The sequence below is a fragment of the Gossypium arboreum genome, chromosome 12, assembly GCF_025698485.1.
Source record: "Gossypium arboreum isolate Shixiya-1 chromosome 12, ASM2569848v2, whole genome shotgun sequence".
Lineage (NCBI taxonomy): Eukaryota > Viridiplantae > Streptophyta > Magnoliopsida > Malvales > Malvaceae > Gossypium > Gossypium arboreum.
In genome coordinates, this window is record NC_069081.1 from 1,272,606 (window position 1) to 1,293,435 (window position 20,830).

Below are 20,830 nucleotides of genomic sequence, written 5' to 3' on the forward strand. Positions count from 1 at the left end.
TAATTTGCTTCTTCATTCATGCAACTTTGAATCATTGCTGAGATGTGACTTGAAAAATAGTAAAACGTTGAAGGGTGATTTGGGAAATATAAATTCTTTTAACTATTCCGTGGAAGTGGAGAAGGGCTATTTCGAGGGGGGAGATCGGCATGGCTATTTGATGTTTTTGCAGAATCAAAGCCAGAATGAGCTATTCCATTGAATACTAATACAGTGAACCAAATTGTGGAATAAGGAAGGTTGATTCGGTTTGCTATTACAACTAACTAAACATGCTGTAATTCAAGTGAATAAGCTATTCCATATCTATTTTTCGAATAAAAGAAGTGTTGTAAGAATAATATATTTTAATTTTCTTATAAATTTCAATATAAATTATGAAAAATAACATAAATAAATTAATTAAGTTTTTTTAATAAACTTATTATATATTCTGATCATATATGGTTTCTTTCACATAATGCCTAAAACTAATTATAACCCTTTCCAATTCATAAATAAGAAGATAATGCACTTTAGCACATTCGAACATACGTTCTTATATATTGTTACCAATACCCATTCTAATCGAGTTAAAACTCAATTGGCAATTAATTTTTATATTCTATAACAAATTTTTATATAGCTGAAATATAAATTGCAAGTTGTTTTTTTCACCCATTTTACACTAATACTATTTAAGTATGATATTCAAGTAAAAATGTCTTGATAGCTCCAAAATTTTAAATTTGATTGGAAAAAAAATCTTTTAATTACTTTAAGCAAATCCCACAAGTTACTGATTATTTAAACAAAAATTAAAAGTAAACTATTTAATTGTTAGATTCCTTTTTCCCACTTTTAAAAATAAACTTAATTTTTTAGAAATAAAGGAAAAATTTGGATTTTTCCAATGAAATATCTGAGTTTTTACAAGAAAAAACTTGGGTCTCATCTATGTAGTTGAATAACTCAAATTCTTGTAAAAATACAATTAAAAAAAAAGAAATGAGTTACTAAAATAGAAACTTATTAAAGTTGGATGACTAAAATGAACATATAATAACATTGAATTAACCTGGAGGACCAAAATGAAAATTTTTTTGACTGTAGTGCTTAAGATGAAAATTTTTAGTTTTTAGTGCCCGAAATAAAAAATTCTAAAAGTTGGATGACCAACTATTCACGTTACCCAAAAGTTAATTATAATGGGAGACTTCCAGAAGGACGGAAAGGTGTCTCCTCCTACCACGCTCTATAAATTAAATGCATAAAACGTTCTATTCGCTCAAAAACCCACAAACAAAAAAAGTTATCTCATCTTGAGCAAAGTTACAGTCGTCCTCATAGAACAACTATGGCAGCCATCAAAGTCCACGGAAGCCCTCTGTCCACTGCTACACAGAGGGTTCTTGCATGCCTTTACGAGAAAGGTACTGATTTTCAGTTTGTTCCCATAAACATGGCTGCTGGTGAACATAAATCCGAAAACTACCTTTCCCTCAATGTAAGTTTTTCGATAATCACAGATCTGTTTTTTTTTTTTAAATCTTTTTTATCTAGTAATCCGTGTTTTCCATGGATCTAATATTTCTCGTCCGGTTGATACAGCCATTCGGTCAAGTTCCTGCTTTTGAAGACGGGGACTTGAAGCTCTTCGGTGCATTTTTATGACCCAAACCCTTAGTTTTCTTAGCAGTTCTACTGTTTTCTTTTATATTTTACTTACTCATAACCTTAAACTCTTGAACCGGAGAAAAATAGGCGTTTAAGTGTGATGATTATTAAAATAGCAACGGTGTTGCGGATTTACTGCTCTATATGGCTTGGTTTGAGTATAAATTTTTCAACAAGGTAGTTAGTAATAAATTAATTTTAGGATGGATTTGATGCGCGTTAGTTTATCTGTTAGTAAAAAAAAAGTGATGGCGGTGAGATTAGATTTTGTAGTATACTGTATTATCTCACCGCACATCCAAATTCATCTTTATTTGTGAACTTTTTGAGCTACTCACTTGAGAAATATGTATTTTGTTGGGGGCCAGAATAACTTAAAAAATTTGAAGGACTAAAGCTAAAATTTTAATCCATTAGTATGAGATTAGGGGCGAAGCCAGTCTGGGGCTAGGATGAAATTAAATTTTTTTGTATTAAAATAGTTTAAATTAAATTATTAAATTTTGAGAGGGTGGAAGTTTTCCTTTCATAAAATGGCAAAAAGAGATTAAATTGATTTTTTATTTTATTTATCATGCCTATGCTAAACGGATATTGGGTTGCTTATCATTTCTTTTCATGATTAGCTAACCTTAACTTTTGTACATTGCAGAGTCAAGAGCTGTCACCCATTACATTGCTCATGAATACAGCGACAAGGGGACCCAACTCTTAATTCCTGGCTCTAACAAGGATATGGCTGTCTTACAATTATGGAAGGAAGTGGAAGCCCACCAGTTCGATTCTCCATGTTCAAAAATAGCCTGGGAGGCGTTTTACAAGCCATTAATGGGCATGGTTACCGACTCCGCGGTCGTGGAGGAAAATGAAGGTAAGCTTGCCAAAGTTCTTGACGTGTACGAGGCTCGATTGACACGGTCAAAATACTTGGCAAGTGACTGCTTCACCTTGGCCGACCTGCATCACCTTCCCACCATTCAATACTTGTTGGCTACACCTTCCAAGAAGCTGATTGATTCTCGTCCCCATGTTTGTGCTTGGGTGAAGGAGATCACTGCTAGGCCTGCTTGGTCTAAGGTCCTCGCTATGCAAAAACAGTGAAAGGCTTCGGCGATTTGGAGCCCACCAGAGCTGATATCAGTAGTCCAATGTTGAATAAATCATTCGCATGTTTATTTCGGTGTTTAGAGTCTAATTCGCATAGACTTTTTTGAGTGTTGTCTGCAATCTTGGGGCCCTCTTCTTTGGTTTTTTGTCCTTTTATGTGTCGATTGACTTTGTGCTTGTGGTTGGTTCAAAACTCATCTAATACAATAATTCACACCTGCTGTTGAATATTCTTAATTATTTTCATTTTATTTTATGGTATGAGTATGATTAGAATACAATATTTATTTAAACAAAAGAATCTAAAATATAAAAGCTGTCAGAAAATGAAAATATATAAAATCACTGATCAAAGTTTGATATTTATTGGAAGATGGATTTGGGTTTGAAGTATATTTTTTATTAATTAATGAGTATTAATTTATTGTATTTTTAAAGTTTTGTAAGCCGAATTTTAAAAAAATTAATAATTTGGTGATTTAAATAAAATTTTTAAATAATTTAATAATTTAAATAATTTTTTAATTAATTTAATGATTATTTTTAACTTTTTAAAATAGAATGATTAAAGTATAAATTTATTAATTTACCCAAACTTTAAATATTTAAATTTCCTTATTCAAGATTTAACTAAAATCTGGGATTCTATTTTTCAAATTAAAGAAATAAAGAAATTAAGAAAAAAAAATTCAAGAGCGTGATAATACGGGAATTAGGTCACTGGTAAGACATAACAGATAGCATAAAAAGTAGTAGCGAATTTAGGGCATTATGGTGTGCTCCACTTTCAGGTTTGTGTAATGAGGCGGTAAGTTGAGCCATTTTGGGCAGAAATAAAGGCAAATGCTGGTGGGTTGTTTTGGGATCCAGAGGGTGTCGGTGACACAACAGTTTTGTCTCTCTATCTTCGGTATTTCTATATCTCATATGTTACATGTTTGTATTTTTGAATCAGAAATCCAATTTAATTTGTAATTGGAATTAAATATTTTCAAATATGAAATTACCTTTAAAAAAAAAAGAAATTCATTTTTTTCTTCTATTTTTGCTAATTAAGTTTAATCGGAGATTGTTAATTATTTTTAATTAAAGTAGGCGGCGAAGGAAACAGGGGATTGGTCAAAGGGAAAGATCTGAAACAGGGAGCGAAAATGAGGTTAGTAGGGCTGACCGGCGGGATTGCTTCAGGGAAGAGTACCGTCTCTTCCATGTTCAAGCACAACCATATTCCCGTCGTCGATGCTGACATCATTGCTCGGGTACTTTTCCCTTTTTATTGGGGTCTATCACCTGTTTGATGAAATTACGAACTGGTGCTTTTTTTTTTTTGCAGGATGCCTTGAAGAAGAACTCCGGCGGGTACAAAAAAGTGGTGGCGGCATTCGGACCGGACATTTTACAAGATGATGGCCAAGTCGATCGTTTGAAATTGGGACGAATTGTCTTCTCTGATGTCTCCAAACGTCAACTCCTTAATCGGTTGATTTTTCATTCATTTCATCCTCTTCCTTTTTTACTTATTTTAAACACATATTCATGTTTGGAATAGCTTTAAAGCTTTGTTTCTCTACTATTATACTTATCCGGTAGTCTATACTAGTCCTGGAGGTCAGAATTTTATCTCCAAATTGCAAATTTTATTAGCATTCTTAGTGTAAAATTTGTCTTTCTTTAGTTCGTTTTGTATACATGATTTTCTCAATGTTATAGCAAATTGATATCATGATCTCCTAGGAGGTTGCTATTTAACGATTTAAAGGCTATTGGAAGTTATGTATGTTGCCTTGTGGTTCTCAAGTCATGGAGGTCAAATTCTTGTACTTTGATGTTTAATTTTCACCAAGGCTAAATGGCGGAAAATCTAAGTGTCCTTTTATCCCTGGAGGTAATCTGGACGGAGGCTTGATTACCATCATCCGTCATTTACCTTGTCTTGAAACTGCAGATTGTATTGATTCCTTAATTTGGTTAATTTTCTTCTCGTAGGTTATTGGCTCCCTATATATCTTCTGGCATATTTTTAGAAGTTTTGAAGCTTTGGATAAAAGGTCATAAGGTGATCATTCTTGACATTCCGTTGTTGTTTGAGGCCAAGATGGATAAGTGGACAAAACCCATTGTTGTTGTATGGGTTGATCCTGAAACACAACTTCGACGACTTATGGAAAGAGATAATTCGACAGAGGAGGATGCCAGGAACAGGATTAATGCTCAGATGTCTCTAGATTTGAAGAAGAGCCAAGCAGATATTGTGATAGATAACACTGGATCACGTCAAGACTTGCAGGAAAGGTTCAGTGAGGTACTGTCGCATGTCAAAAGGCCCTTGACATGGACTGAATTCTGGCTTTCAAGGGATGGAGCCTTGTCAGCTTTACTTGGTGTGATAATAGGTGTTCTTGCAGGCAAGAAATTTTTTTGGTAATTTATAGGTACTGCAATCACCAGCAAGGCACCAACTTGTGGTTTCTAACTGGTTATAAATCTAGTCTGTTCTTGATGAGGAGGTGATGTTGTTGTAGTTTTAAATAACAGCAAATAAGATGAATTATGCTTACTCCTGTCAATTTTATATTTAAGAATTCACTACTGCACCTTTCACTTAAAGGTTATAGAATGTTGTTGGTTTTCTTTCAATTGCTAACTGTGATATACAAAGTTTTTTATACCATGAAACTTAGATTTGCCTTCAAACTCTTTACATTACTTGGTATGAAATTGAATAATCATTTAATAATCTAGATGTGAATCTGACTATATTGTTACCGAGACCAACGATGCCTGATGTAAAATTGAGCTTGCTTCTGATTATTTTCATGCCATAGAATGAAATTATGGAATTGGTGTCGGTTTTTACTTTTAACTTTAGGACCATAGAAGTAGGTACCTTTTTGTTGCTACTGCAGGCTTACTGGGTTCGCACCAGGCTGAAGAGATTTCATTGACTGTAGTGGAAAAGTATTTCAGCTCGCTTGGTTCCATAAATCTCCTGGCTGCTGATTACTTTGTAGGATTGATTCTGTAAGTTCCTTCCATCGCCGCCTCATCCTTCCCTGGGTTCATAATTAAATCCGATTCTTCTGTTATTACTTGAATAACATACTTGAATTTAACTACTACATTTTTTAATTGTCTTGTTTTATGATTTGATTGTTCTCTACTTAGCATTCATCATCTTCATCTGTGGTAGTCCTTCATTGAGTCTTCCCAGGTATAATATGCTTCATACTTGACTGCCTTGACCTATTCTACAGCTTCTTTTGGTCTAGTTGAAGGCAAATACCATAATGAGTGGTCTACTCACCGAGTTAAGTCCCCTTAAGTGTGGTTGTATACCGCATTAAGGTTGTTGCCGCCATCAGATTTTATTGAATTCTTCTTTTGAGATTTGGGTGATAAGACTTTTAATGATAATAACCTTGTTCCTTTTGCACTATTTCTGTACAAAGGGCATAAAAGCAAGACCTATGAATTGTGAGTGCCAAGTGTTGTCACAAGTCAAGCATGGTAGAGCCATTGGCTTAGACAAAGTGGGTGGTGTTTTACAAAGTCCATTAAAGTTTCTTATCCTCCTTTCTGGGGTAGATATCTATACATACCAGTTAACTTAAAAAGTTTCCAATTCTTTTTCAAAGTCGCTCGTACCACTGAATTAGGTTGTTCAAAGCTAGCAAGGTTACAGTGGCTGTATAATTTATTTTGTAGTTTAACTCTGTTAATTTCTATTTCTGTTAAGGGCACTTGCGGTCGTTGTTCACTTTCATGTCTGGCTGTTGAAACCATGAACTGGACAAATCGAGAGATTTATCTTCATACGGGTACGTCTAGGTTTTTCTTATGCTATCATTTGTTGGTTTATAACTATTTTTCATTGAGATGTTTGACATAAATGAGAACCAAAACTGATAAGATTTTCTCAGAGTAGAAATGGGGGTAAAGCAAGGGACGGGAAGGAACACTTGCTTCTTTTGATGTCTGATTTTATGAGGTCTAATTCTTGCTTTTATTCAATTTACTCTTTGTACCTACTTTTTTTTATTATTTAAAAATTAAGATTCAATTAATACCTCCATTAGAGACCTTCATATTAGGTGGCATTTGTAAAAAAATAAAGCCTTGTGGAAACCATGTAAATAAATAAAGTTGCTGTCATGATTGGGCTATGAATTGTAAAAAATATAACTAGAAAAATAAAAAATAAGAAATATCGGTTTTCTCTTGCTTTTCTAAAATGAATTTATTTTCTTATGAGATTTTTCCCCAAAATTTCATATAATTTAATTCAACGCAAGTCTGTTATCGGTATTGTCTGTTGGACTTCAAAATTTAAATCAAAAGAGTAGATGGATTAAATTTCAAACGTGTGAAGGGTAGAGGGACTAAGAGCATAATTAAACTGTTTTATGGTCCGTGTAATTACTGGCATATTGCAAATAACTGAAGTATGTGTGACTGATTGTTGAACAACATAAAGACATGGAGAAATATTATTTATTGTTCCCCGCTAACCAGCCGCTTATGAGAAAACTGTAACTATATGCGAGGTCTTCACTATACCTTTTTAAGCAGCTTCAAGAAGAGCAAAGGCACAACAATGGTTATTATTAATTATTAGCCACTCTTGATTTTTGTGATTTTAGGTAGGTTTGTTTGTAATTATATATGTGTGGCATATTTGGATAAGTAATTGGTGGATTTCACTAAATTTGGTTTAATTGGATTATCTTAATTATATTTTTAAATATTTTGAATAGGGTAAGAATTTGAGTAATTACATAAGTAATTATGTTCAAATTCAATTTTTTTAAAAATGTTTTTTACAAGTTTAAATTATAAATTTTTATATTATAAGCATGAACACGTGTTTGGGATGATTATGGTCAAAATTTTATTATATTATAAATCTTAGAAAATTTATTAATAATTTTTGTATTTTATAAAATTATAACAAAAAATTTATATTATTTAAATCTTAAATTTTTTAAAGTTATGTTCAAAAGCTTTATTATAAAAAATACTTTACATGGTACATAATCATATAATATATTTATTTATAAAAATTATAGTCAAGAAGTATATGCATAATTTATTTATGTGTTCATATTATATGTTATAAAATAACATGCTTATTAAAAAAATTATAGTTTTATTTCCATAATTTATTTGTAAAAAATTTAAATTATGACAAAAAAATTATATTATTTATAAGAAGTGTTATGAAAGCTTTTAGATAATTTATAATTGTTTTATAAAAGTTATATATATTATAAACTTTATATTATTTTTCCTTTTGCATAGTTTTTCTCCAAATTAAGTTTATATAAATTCTTATAATTAAAGCTACTATTTACACCATGAACTAAAATAATATATGGTAGAAGTTGATTATGCAAAACAAAAGATTTTCTTGTTATAATAATATTTGAGAAAATGGAGTTAGACACAAGCATTAAAAGCGACTCGCGAGTTCTTTAATTTGAGACATTCAAAGTTTCAAAGTGTGGTTGAGAGAATACTTGTTATTCTAAAAAATATTTCTTATATTAACATCTCATTAGTATAGCATAAAAAAATAAGATTAGATTGTCTTGACATGTTGCATATTTCATAATTTTATTCATAGATGGATTTGGGATGATTCATATTTTGAAAGTACATGGAAGAAAGTGATCTTGATAACCTTAATGATATCAATTCAAATGATGATAACTCGATTAATGACCAATATTTGATGAAATGAGTTTATTTTAAATATTAAAGAGGAATAACCCAACAAATATGAAATTGTATATAATGTTTATTTTTCTTGTTAATTTTTTAGTAATCATATTATCAACTATTTTTCTAGATTAACATGATACATATAATGATTTGATTTTAATTTTTGTTACTTTTTAGGTTTTTTTTATCGTGGTAATAATTTTTATAATAATTAATAGATTTTTAAAAAGTAACTATATAATTACAATTTGTACTACCAAATATGATATAAGAACTTAAAATGTAATTACACTCTATCAATCAAACACATTTAAGGAATTACAATTTTTTGTAATTACAAGAGAGTGTAATTACCACTATTGTAATTGCGCTTTTATTCAATTACTCTATACTGTCTAAATAAGCCCTTAAGGTTCAAAAATAGTGCTAATTAAATACTTAATCTAATAGCATCGGTCATAGAATAGTATATCTTTAAATTATGTGTTTTGTCTCGTTAAAGGTTGAGCAAAAAAATCGAGAAAACCAAAAAATTAATTCGACCAATGTATTTGGCTCAGTTCGGGTATTGTATTATTTGGTTCGGTAATGAGCTGATATTATCACTCAAAATGCACAATTCAGGTTCGGGTTCAATTTTTTCACATGAAATCTGTTTTATTTAAATCAAATTAAATGAAAAAAATCTACGTTTAAAGGAATTGTCCTAATAGAATAGTTATTGTTATTATTATTATTATTGTTGTTGTTGTTATTATTATTATTATTATTAATAAAAAATTAGATATGATCATACAAAAAATTAAAGTTTGAAAAATATTTCATAAAAAGGTTATGAAAGTGTAGTTTTATATTATAGTAAGTGGATATTTTTTAAAATATAATAATTATAATTATAAGTGCATATGCATAATTCTAAATTTAAAAATAGTTTATGAAATTTTATAATATTTTATTTATAAAAGAAATAATTATTCATAAGTTGTCAATTATATATATTTGATTGTTAAAATTTAATCGATTGTGCAATGACCCAGTTATAATTAATTGAAACTAGTAATTAATTAAACTAATTGAAAGAAATGACACAACAAAATAGGTATACGAATGATTTAATATTAATTTTTTAACAACTTCAAATAATTTAAATTAAAATATTTTTAAATAGTCTTATAGATCATTATGATATTAATTTAATTATTTAATTCACTTTGTACACGTATAAATGAATATAGAGCATGTATTATGTTGTGAAAAAAAACGAATAACTATAATATTTAATTTTCTTGGTCCAAAACAAGGTGATATTGATTTTTGTCAAGGCCCAATTTTGCTAAATACCACCGAACCAAATCGAACTGTAATTATCGGTTTTGGATATTCGATTTTTATTTAATATGGTTTTGATATCAAAAGTTAAAAAAATTAAATAGAGCATTTCGATCCAATTTTTATCCAAAAATAGAACTGAACTAAACCTAACCGAATACACTTTTAATTAAAGGATTATTTCAGAAAATTTAGATGATAGTGTTATTATTTATTTTATTAACATGTTCGTAGATCAAATATTAAATTTTGTGGCTTAAAATATTTCGGTTTAATTCTAGTATTAGTCCTTATACTTTATGAAAGTTGTGGATTTAGTCTTTTACTTTAATTTGATCATTTTTAGTCTTTGTGCTTTTGTATTAGTCCACTTTAGTCCCTGTATTTTTTGAATTTTGAAAATTTGAGTCCAAAAACCTAAATAGTAGTAGTTAAACATGTTTGGTTAAATTCAATTACTAGTTATATACTATGCATACAATTGTAGATTTAATCCATATTCTCCAATTGAATCATTTTAAGTCTTTATACTTTTCAAACTTTGAAATTTCAATGTTGACGCAAATGGCGTGTGGCCAGGCCATGAGATATAGCCTAGGCCGTGTGGCCAACCGTGTAACTTTCAAAATGATTTCACATGGCCGTATAAGGAGACTGTATGCAACACATGGCCGTGTGACAGTCCGTGTGCACCCAAAATGACCCCTAATGCAAACCAATTCAACATCCATTTCTTGGAGACCAAACCAAACTTTTTCCAATCATTTTCACATGGTTAAAACACATTAAGACATATAAAAAAAACATGCCAAAATCACACCCTAAGTGCCTATCCAATGTATTCTTATTGGTACCACAACAAAACATTCAAACATACATCTTGCAATAGGAAGTTCAACATTTAATTGCTTCTACATATGCTCATTGTAACACCCCTTGCTCGACCCAATTGTTGGGTCTGAGCTATAGAATACTACACTCGCTGCCAAAGTAACAATGAACGAAAATATACTCAATTTATGTTCTTATACATTAAATGAGAAAAACATGCATATGATATGATATAAAATCAATTATGGGTCTTACACGAACTTAAGAAAACTCTTATGCTAACCCGAGCTTGAACTAGGACTAAATTGTGAAGTTTTAAAATTCTTGAAACGATGTCATGACTTCATTATCTCCTTGTTGCAATCTGGTCATCGCATGAGTCGCGTCATGAATATATGCATGTGAACGCTGCAACGTCACTCTCTATCAGACGACGTTGCGACGTCAAAAGCCCGTCATCAAAACGTTGCCCTATTTTTGACAAAATACACATTTGGTTCCTAATTCAATTATATCAAACCATTTCCTAAGTGTTTCATTCCACCTTACACAAGAATTAAGCTATTAGACCAAGTCAATAACTACCAATTCAAGTATCTAATCATTTAATCCAACCAATCTTTAACATACAATCCAACAATTCAACATTTAAACATATTTAAATCCATTTCACCTATCCACGCCAAAAATGCTTTCATTACAGTCTCAAAACAAGTTCATTTTACCTATTGGAAACTAAACCATTCAATGAGTTTGACTAAGCTATAAAGCATGTTTAACATTTAGCTTACCATTCCTACATCCTTAATCAAATTTAACTAATACATATAGTCTAATTGATAGCTTAAACATACCAAAACACTCAAAAGCAAAATCATTATTTATATAACATCAAACTTAACCAAAATATGTACCATTAAGTTATATACCAAATGGTATGATCAAAATCAACCATTACCACAACTAACATAAGACTTTCATTTCAAAATGATAATTTGTATACTAAAAGCCCTTATATACATGCATGCCACATAGCCTAGAGATCAAACTGAACATATAACTACCGTCTCAAGATAGTGTATGCTCCTTATCCCTTTCCTTTTCCTTGGTGCGTCAGCTATTGGAAGTAGTTCTAAGGGTGGAGCGAGTGAGTTTGGTGTTCTCCATGATTTTTTCACCTTGGTGTCACCGCTTATGGGGTGTTGTTTCATTGTCCATTTCTCATCTTTTTATCTCTCTGATCTAATGGTTGAAGCCTCCTCTATTAGGTTTGGTGTTATTTGTGTGAGTCTTGATTGGAGGATATTGATCTTTTATTTGCTTTAGGGTGGTTTTGTTTAGCCTATAAGATTTAAGATGATTTATGGCCTTTGTTACTATTATTTTCAAATACCCAATTTGTTGCGCTCGTTGTGCTTTTAGTAATGAAGTTTTATTGAATCCCAACATTTGGTTTTGCAGTACTAGACATTGACCCAAAGACTCAGTTTGTGAGCTTGAATTGTAGGGTGTTTGTTTGTGGTGTTTGAGTTGACATTAATTTGCCCCTCTTAAATTCAGGGACTCAAATGACAAATGTAAAAAGAACAACTTCTATTTGAAAAAAAAAACATAAAAAATTGAAAGTCACGTGATTAAGCTAAGGCCGGGAGTAAGAGTTCCACGCCGAATAATATTGCACTGTACATCACATTTTCAGTTCCATTTTTCTCCTATAAATGTAATCATTTCTCATTTTATTCTATAAAGAGGTTTTTGGTCCCCTTCTCTCAACACTTTCCTTTCCTCCCCTCTTCCCTCCACTCTCTCACTCAGAGATGGCTACTAAAGCTGCTGATCAAGAACCTGTTGGAGCACTGAAATATAAGGTGAGACATATACATACATATATACTAATGGGTATTTCTTCTTTTGCTCATATTTGATGCATTTAATGTTAATTTTCTAAATTAGTCACCCCCCCTTTCTTTACTGTTTTATAGACATGGGTCTTGAAAGTCCTCATCCATTGTGAAGGCTGCAAGAAGAAAGTCAAGAAAGTTCTTCAAGCCATTGATGGTACGTCGTACATACATATATACATATATATGTATGTACGTACTTCTTAAGAAATGGAGATACTGTTTTTATTTCAGTCTCTTTTTGTTTCACTTTTAATTATTCTTTTCAGGTGTTTATGAGACGAAAATAGATTCTCAACAGCACAAGGTGACAGTCACTAGCAGCGTCGATGCAGAAACACTCATCAAGAAGCTGACCAAGTCTGGGAAATACGTTGAGCTTTGGCCGGAATTAAAGCCTGAGAAGAAACACAAAAAGTCTGGGAAAACAAATGACAAGCAAAAAGACGCCGGAGAAAAAGCTGGTGATGGTGACCATGGTCCAAAGAATAATTCAGCAGAGAAGAAGCCTGAACCAGCCGCTGCCAAAAATAGCGGTGTTGGTGGCGGTAAAGGTTCTGCTAAAGATAACCAGCATCCAAAAGCGGACCAAATGGGAGGTAAAAGCGAAGAACCTGACCCTACCCAAATTACTGCTGCTGGTGGTAAAAAGAAGAAAAAGAAAGGGCAGAAAAGCAACCCTGGTCCCAACGGTGATACACCACCACCACCCAGTGACACTCAGTCAGCCATGGCAGTGGCACTCCCAGTCCCAGTCCCAGCCCCAGACCATACCCCACCACCACCACCACCACCCAATGCTTCAATCGATCTAAATCCTACAAATCAACCAATGTATCCTTACACACCTATGTACTATGGACCTCCATTTTGTGGGGTAAGTTACAACACCATTTACCCTAGCTCAAGCTCTTCATATTATGCTCCCGCCATGCATTCTAATCCATACGGACCACAAGCTACATCGTCTGATCCAATTAATAAATTCAGTGAAGATGATTATTACGATGACGATGAAAGTGGCTGCTCAATCATGTGAACGTTGAAAAAATGGGGTACATGCAGAGAAGAATTTTGTGTTAATGAAGAGGGAGGATATAGGAAGGGATTAATTTTGTAAGATGCAAAATAATTTAAAAAAACAAAAATATCAAAAAGGGGTACTTTTTGCTTAGGGAGAAATAAAAAGCTGTTTTTGCTTTTTATTGGGGTTTGTAGGGTTTTTATAGTTATTAGGTTGTCTTTATTTATGTTGTCTGTCTGTAATATTTTTGCTACTGTTTTTGGGGTTTCGTTATTAAGCACTATAAAAGCCCTTTTAAAGGGGTAGTGTAGGGCCTGAAGAAAAAAATCTCTCACTTCCCCCTCTTTGTTATTTCATAAAAAGAAGAATTTTGCTCATGTTGCCTCTCTCTCTTTCTATCTCATTTTCCCATATAAAGTTGTTATTTCAAAATATTGCGTCAATAAATTTAATAAATTTAATAGAAAAATTTTAATAACATAAATTTTAAAATATAAAAATAAAAATAGGACTTAAATCTAAATATATGAATAGTATAGGGAGTAAAGCACATTTTAACCAAATATATATTATATTAAGAAATGCTTTGGGCCAATATATATATAAGAAATGCTTAAAGATATAGTTTTAGGAAGCTATTTTAATTATATATATATATATATATATATATTGTTTTGGTTAAAACATGCTTGTATTGTATGTATGTCTTTTGCTTTCAACGCTAAGGGGATATTAGTAGGTTCCCATTTCTCCCTAAAGAAAGAAAATTTAGGTTTAATTTGAAAAATTGTCTATTTGTTTTTGTTGTTTAATCCTTTAACCCTAAACTTTAGCTAATTAGGCACTTAAAATGCTCGAAAAACCATGTTTGGATTCGGATTATTATGTATGTACGGTACCTCACATAACAAAGAGATAAGTTTGTTTCAATTATCTTGAAAAAAAGGGTTAGGGTTAATTGCACCAAATATTCTTAAATTATTGTCTAAATTTTCAAAACGCTTTAATTAAGTACTAAAAAATATAACCAATATCGTATTAGCGGGGCCTTTCCGTCAACTTAGCCGTTGATTTACGTGTTAAATGGTAGTTTGGATATATTAGAAAGCATATTTAAAACACACAAATCAAATTGTACACATGATTATATTTAGCGCATAGACAATTTAGATATGATGTGTTAAAAAATGAGATAATCTTCTAAATTTTATTGATAATTTATTTTTATTTAACTCGCCAAGCCCAAATTGTTGATGTGCTAGGTACAAAAAATTTACAATTTGATCCAAATAATTTTAATATATTTCATATAAGATTTAAGCTAATATTTAATGCCCAATTTAATTGTTAAACTGATGGAAGGTTTGATTGATATGAAACTGATAATTTAAGGATTCAATTAAAATATTTTAAAATTTAAACCCTAGGTTGTCTGTTTCAATTATCCCAATAGGTCACAACAGAATTTTCGTGATATCCCCCATTCCACATCTTTACCTTTTATCTTGAAGCAGAATTTCCATGGTGGATTATACTTGCTTTTTACATAACTTGGAAGGGAAAGTTGGGGAATATATAATGCAATACCTATGTACTTATCCTTTCAATGAATATGCATAATTCATCATTCCTCAGTGTTTGAATTATTGGTTACTTCAATTCATCATTCTCACTATTCCGAATCATTAATTAAGGATGTTCACTTTTATACTTATATCAAGATTGAATAACGGAATTTGTATAATCACATGATTCTCGAGCTTTAACATTTTTGTCACTCTTTTCTATTGAAGAAACTAAGGGTTCCTTTGAAGGAGCCTTTACCTTTCTTTTTTTTTCACATTACAATATCGTTATAGTATCTAATCTTATTGTCCCGTTATGTTTACACTAACTACAAATAAACACACCGTACATCCAAAAAGACCCTAAAATCGAAATCAAACCCATCATTTTTAGAATTATAAGATAAGAAATTGGTTTCACAATAGTAACAAAAAAAAAATAAAGTTAGTACAATATGAACTATTCAAATATTTGGCATTTACACCTTTTAGATGTCAAAGATGGAATGATAGTATGCATGATGCTGATATTTTGGGACCCTCTTACCGGACAATGATTTATAAAATCTAGACAAGAACCCACCCTTATTAATTTGTCTCTATCTCAATTCCATCACTTAGTATTTTATTTTACTTTTGTCCAAAGAACACAGCTTGTTTGATTCCCTATATGCCTAAAAAATCAAACCTCCTAATAATTAATGCTATAAATAATAATCATGAACTGCAGCTTGTTAGAATATTCACATACTTTCCGCCAACCTTTGAATGCAATTAACATCTCTCTTTCTAACCAATAATTACATTATCACTATATAAAAAACCAAACTACATATAATGTCATCAACTACCCTAACAGTATTATTACATGTTATAAAATTAGGGTTTTGAGAAAATGCATTCAGTGACAAAATGCATGGCGAGTTGAGAGGAAATGAAAGGGTAGTAGGTGTAGTAATACTAGGACAAGATAAAGATATTGTAAGATTTGTTGATTTGAAAGTCAGAAAATGGAAAATGGAACTGCTAAATATGCAGGACAGTTCATTATAACAATGGAGAAAAATAATTTTAGTGCAGAGGGGAATCTTAGTTCAAAACCAGACACGTCATCTGTGTTCTTTGGGTTCCTGTTACCAACTGATATTTAGTCCCTTATTTAGTTTTGTCTTTCCTTTGCTTATTAACTTAATTAATCATTCTTAATTAAGTTACTAATATTAGTAGGCATTGCAATGCCCAATTTTAGTAGCTAAATGGGTTAATTAATGAATATAGAGGAATGATTAGGGTAATTGTTGAAAGAATTCTTTATTCAATCCCGAGAAACATGCAATAATTTACGGCTAATCATTCATTTGCCAACAAAAATTAAAGTGAAACATAAAAGCTAGAATTGGACATGGAAATAACATCTACTTACACTTTATTTGTCTCTTAAAATTACTTTTTTTTTTTCTGTTTTATAAATTTTTTTAAAAAGAACACATTCTAACATATATGCTTATGCATCACAATTGATGGAAAATCAAAGATATATATATATATATATGTGGGGTGACAACATAATATTAATGGAGCAACATGAAAGTGAGAAATTTGAATACAGATTCTAATTTGAGCTGTAATTAATGTTCCATACTTCTTACAATCGAATCATTGCAGCAAATGGGAAAGCGACGGTCTAGTCATTAATTATTTAGACATTAAATATTTTTTTTGATTTCACGAAAGTGAAAATAAAATATCATTTAAGTACATGTAGAAAAACAATAAACTCCAATCAAATTAATATAAAATATAAATAAATGAGAGAATTGAAATATAATTGTAGTAGGTCAAATTTGCCCGGCTCATTAGAAACCCAAAAAAAAAAAGTAATAAATAAACAAATAAAAATAAAAACAACCCACTGTCCATTACAGTCCAATTACAGAAACCAATAGCCCAAACTAATATTAAAACCCAAGACCCAAGTGACAAACCCAATGACTAAACCTAGACCTAACCCAAAAATAGGCCCAATAAGCCTAATGCCTAAACAGAGAAACCCTAGCAGCTTTCTGCTTGCGCCGTAGCAACCACATCGCGCCACGTCCACCCTCCGTACGATGCCAGCGCTTTAGCAGCCATGCCACGCCCAAACCGCCGTACCCGAGCGCGCACCCATACCTGCAAGAAGACAAAAAGAGCAGCAGCGAATAGAAACAAAGATATATTGTATATTTTCAATTTATTTTTCTCTATTTTTCGGCTATAAAAGCCAAGCTTTTAATCGTTGTAAAGGTTACGAAATACAAACGCACATTTACGCATACAGAGTTAATAGAAAGCAATCGAAAAATAGAAGGTGATTCATACTTTCGATTTCTGTAATCTTTTTCTTTTTCTACTGATATTTATCCAAGTCTTTCAGTATTGCTTTTTTAAAGAATAAAAAAAAAGGAAAAGAAAGGGGCTATATCGTGCGATTCGACCGACGATTCTCCTTTGCTTTGTCGAAATCGGAGTTAAAAGAGGGGGATTTCGTGGCCAAGGGATAGTGAATCGGAGCCAGAAGTGCGAGGCGTTGTTTCGATGGAAATTTGGTGCTTGGAAAGTGAAGGTCGAACGGAGGCTGAACAAGAGCAAGCAACTAGGGTTTCGGTTTCCCCTTTTGGCTTTGCCAAAATGTTCTGATTTCTAGGCAGATTTCCCATTTTATTTGAGGGTATGAGGTGACGTCGTTTCAGGCTAGGTTCAACAGCCTTTGAAACGACGCCGGATGGATCTATTTGGCACAACCCGCGCGCGTGTGACTCGACCCGGGGAGGGATCCGCGCGCTTCCCGTTAATGGGAAATTTGCACATTAGGTCCTCCATATTCACGCGAGTCTTCGGTTGCGCCCTATGCGCCATGTTTTTTTTTTTTTGATTTGGACTTGTGATTTATGCCTTGTTGCAATCTGATCTGTAATGAACCGAAAGTTACGGTATCAGAAATTGAGTCTTGAGTACTGTTTCTGTGAAATTTATTAATGAATATTTATTAGAAATATTTATGAATTATAGTTGAATGGTTATTTAGTGTTTAATTAAGTGAAGTACCTTGAATTTAGTTTAAAGGATTAAATTGCATAAGGAATAAAAGTTTAATTATAGATTAAAGAAGTAAAAGGGACTGCGAACATTCAATATCGTAATCTTACTTAACTTACTGGCATTAAGCCTGTCAGGTCTTAGGACTTGAAACCAATTACAAAGACAAGCTCATGGAATTTAAACCGGTATAATACCAAATCGAAGCTCATGGGACTTTAGCCGGACATATTTCCAAGACGTAGCTCATGGACCTTAAGTCCGGATATAATTCCAAAGACATAGCTCATGGACCCTAAGTCCAGATATACATCACTGAATGTCATGCATACTTATTCGCAAGAAAATTCAATTCACATAACATCTCACAATCATAGTTAATTTATTCTATTCGAATAATAGCATAACACGGGCACCATTCATATAACTTTTGGCTCAATAACATACATAAGAATATATGTCCATTTTACTTTCCAAACTTAACTTAATTTATAACTATCTAAATCATTTAAAACGTTCAACAAAAAATTCTTCTTTAGTTAAGCACATATTCGGCAATGACAATGATAATTTAGCAAACCTTAATTTAACTTATAATTGTTCATATTCGGCATATTAAACTCTAGCATGCCTTTAGATATTAATTTCTAGCACACATTCGAATACTTTTCGAGCTAACAACAATTAAATTTTCAGACAATTTAGCCACCTACATCCTTTCATCAAATACTTGTTTCTTAGTTTCAACTATTAATAATGGGACATTACTAAAATTGAAACTTTTGGATAGCAATATAAATAGCAATTTAAACAGTTTTAAGCTCCCAAATTTTTAAACTCCTCAAGCATAAACCGAACAGCAATGCATGTTAGTTCTAACCATATTTATTTTGTGCATTTTACCCACAGACAAGATATGCAAAATTTAACAAAGAACCGAATCAAGTGACATCCTTAATCTTTTTCTCTTCAAAATCTTCCATAGCCGATTACTCATATCACTACTAAAAAAATCAAAATTTTGACATGGCTAAGTTAGGGACTTAGTAACTAACTTAATATATGCTACAATTTCAAAAATGAACATAAATTTCATACCTTAATTCTAGCTCAAAAGTGACCGAATGGCTATCTCTCCTTTCTTCTTTAAGGTTCGGCTAAGCAAGGAAGAAGATGAACCAAACCTTTTGTTCTTCTTTTCTTATTTCAATTAATATTTTTTATTTTAAAATAATGCAAATTCTTATTATAATATTTAATTAAACATATATATTGCCCATCAACAATCATTATGGCCAGCCACCATAATTAAAAATTGGATATTTGACATGCAAGTCCAAAATTTTTGTGACATGCATTAATAGACCCCTTTTTAAAATTACCTATCACATTCCACAATTTTTTCACATAAGTCCTATTTAATAATTTCACATACAAATGAAAAAATTAGAGCATGAAACTTTCACATATGCATGTACACATATAATAAGTATAGAATATAACAATTAATTATTTTTATGACTTGGTTTTGTGGTCCCGAAACCACTTCCCGACTAGGGTCAAATTAGGGCTGTCACATATTCATTTAAAAATTCTTTAAAACGGAGACGAGATTTGATATTTGGCAATTCGCGGAATCGTGCCCTAACGTGTTGGGTTGCAATTTCGCGTTTGCTCAAAATAATCGAATATCCCTCCAAAATTTTGTTCATGTCTTCTAAAAATCCTTTAAAACGAAGGCGATGTTCGACATTTGGCAATTCGCGGAATCGTGCCCTAACGTGCTGGGTTGCAATTTCTCGTTTGCTCAAAGTAATCGAATGTCCCTTTAGAATCTCGTTCATGTCTTCTAAAAACTTTTTAAAACAAAGGAAATACTTGATGTTTGGAAATTCGGGAATCGTGCCCTATCGTGTTGGGTTGCGATTCTCCTATTCGTTCAATAATCGAAGATTCCTTTAGAATTTCACTCATGCTCTCTAAATTCTAAAATAAGGCAATGCTCGATGTTTAGAAATCCGAGGAATCGTGTCCTACTGTGCTGGGTTTCGATTTTCTCGTTGGACTAAATAATTGGGCATCCTTTTACGGTTTTCAACATATAAGTTTTTGGAAGTCGAAATTTATCATGTTTTCGAGGGAATAAAGGATTATGTCCTACCGTGCTGGATGTAATGCTATATCCCTCTTAAACAAGAGAATTTTTGATGACCAACTCGGGTTGTTCAAATACTATTAAAAAAGAACCACATTTCAAAAACATTTTTTAATTTTAGACATAAGGACAATATTTAATTGATTTGGTACCAATTTTGGGCATAGTGAGGGTGCTAATCCTTCCTCATGCGTAACCGACTCCCGAACCCGTTTTCTCAAAAATTCGTAGACCAAAATTGTTGTTTTAGTAAACCAAAAATGTTTTATTAAAATAACCAAATTCTTAGATGATCTGATCACACCAAAACAAAAAGATCGGTGGCGACTCCATATTTCTGTATTTCAAAAGTCGATTCCCATCATTTTTAAAACCTAAAATTTTTAAATAAAAAGGATGGTTTCGACAATAATAAAATTGGAGTTTTACCTTATCAGTTTGGAAATTGGATCTTGAGGTTTAA

At 31.8% G+C, this 20,830-nt stretch overlaps 3 protein-coding genes and 1 long non-coding RNA gene across 6 annotated transcripts; all 4 read left to right on the forward strand.

Moving 5' to 3' along the window:
* The first annotated feature begins 1,217 nt into the window (after window positions 1-1,217).
* Window positions 1,218-3,000, forward strand: LOC108457477 (glutathione S-transferase F6-like). Its single transcript, XM_017756562.2, has 3 exons — window positions 1,218-1,486; window positions 1,591-1,639; window positions 2,309-3,000. The coding sequence occupies exons 1-3, from the start codon at window positions 1,337-1,339 to the stop codon at window positions 2,755-2,757; spliced, it is 648 nt and encodes a 215-aa protein (XP_017612051.1). The 5' UTR covers window positions 1,218-1,336; the 3' UTR covers window positions 2,758-3,000.
* A 364-nt stretch (window positions 3,001-3,364) lies between these two features.
* On the forward strand, window positions 3,365-5,380 carry LOC108454441 (dephospho-CoA kinase-like). 2 transcript variants are annotated; one of them, XM_017752899.2, is made up of 4 exons: window positions 3,365-3,673; window positions 3,856-4,022; window positions 4,097-4,242; window positions 4,750-5,380. In XM_017752899.2, exons 1-4 carry the CDS (start codon window positions 3,607-3,609, stop codon window positions 5,186-5,188), a joined length of 819 nt encoding a protein of 272 aa, XP_017608388.1. In that variant the 5' UTR covers window positions 3,365-3,606; the 3' UTR covers window positions 5,189-5,380. The 2 variants fall into 2 exon arrangements, with proteins under 2 accessions (XP_017608388.1, XP_017608389.1); XM_017752900.2 differs by having other exon boundaries at window positions 3,366-3,673; window positions 3,859-4,022.
* A 651-nt stretch (window positions 5,381-6,031) lies between these two features.
* Window positions 6,032-7,468, forward strand: LOC128285613 (uncharacterized). 2 transcript variants are annotated; one of them, XR_008276121.1, is made up of 3 exons: window positions 6,032-6,108; window positions 6,213-6,344; window positions 6,500-7,468. It is a non-coding gene; the product is annotated as an uncharacterized LOC128285613 (long non-coding RNA). The 2 variants fall into 2 exon arrangements; XR_008276120.1 differs by lacking the exon at window positions 6,032-6,108 and having other exon boundaries at window positions 6,121-6,344.
* A 4,853-nt stretch (window positions 7,469-12,321) lies between these two features.
* LOC108456279 (heavy metal-associated isoprenylated plant protein 35-like) lies at window positions 12,322-14,001 on the forward strand. The gene is made up of 3 exons (XM_017754874.2): window positions 12,322-12,512; window positions 12,627-12,702; window positions 12,815-14,001. Exons 1-3 carry the CDS (start codon window positions 12,462-12,464, stop codon window positions 13,582-13,584), a joined length of 897 nt encoding a protein of 298 aa, XP_017610363.1. The 5' UTR covers window positions 12,322-12,461; the 3' UTR covers window positions 13,585-14,001.
* The last annotated feature ends 6,829 nt before the right edge of the window (window positions 14,002-20,830 follow it).

What these genes read in the sequence shown, in the direction of transcription:
- LOC108457477 (XM_017756562.2), top strand. Translation starts at nt 1,337, where the DNA reads ATGGCAGCCATCAAAGTCCACGGAAGCCCTCTGTCCACTGCTACACAG. An exon ending in AAAACTACCTTTCCCTCAAT is followed by an intron (nt 1,487 to 1,590) that starts GTAAGTTTTTCG and finishes CGGTTGATACAG; the next exon opens with CCATTCGGTCAAGTTCCTGC. An exon ending in CGGGGACTTGAAGCTCTTCG is followed by an intron (nt 1,640 to 2,308) that starts GTGCATTTTTAT and finishes TGTACATTGCAG; the next exon opens with AGTCAAGAGCTGTCACCCAT.
- LOC108454441 (XM_017752899.2), top strand. Translation starts at nt 3,607, where the DNA reads ATGCTGGTGGGTTGTTTTGGGATCCAGAGGGTGTCGGTGACACAACAG. An exon ending in ATGCTGACATCATTGCTCGG is followed by an intron (nt 4,023 to 4,096) that starts GTACTTTTCCCT and finishes TTTTTTTTGCAG; the next exon opens with GATGCCTTGAAGAAGAACTC. An exon ending in AAACGTCAACTCCTTAATCG is followed by an intron (nt 4,243 to 4,749) that starts GTTGATTTTTCA and finishes TTCTTCTCGTAG; the next exon opens with GTTATTGGCTCCCTATATAT.
- LOC108456279 (XM_017754874.2), top strand. Translation starts at nt 12,462, where the DNA reads ATGGCTACTAAAGCTGCTGATCAAGAACCTGTTGGAGCACTGAAATAT. An exon ending in TTGGAGCACTGAAATATAAG is followed by an intron (nt 12,513 to 12,626) that starts GTGAGACATATA and finishes ACTGTTTTATAG; the next exon opens with ACATGGGTCTTGAAAGTCCT. An exon ending in AGTTCTTCAAGCCATTGATG is followed by an intron (nt 12,703 to 12,814) that starts GTACGTCGTACA and finishes TATTCTTTTCAG; the next exon opens with GTGTTTATGAGACGAAAATA.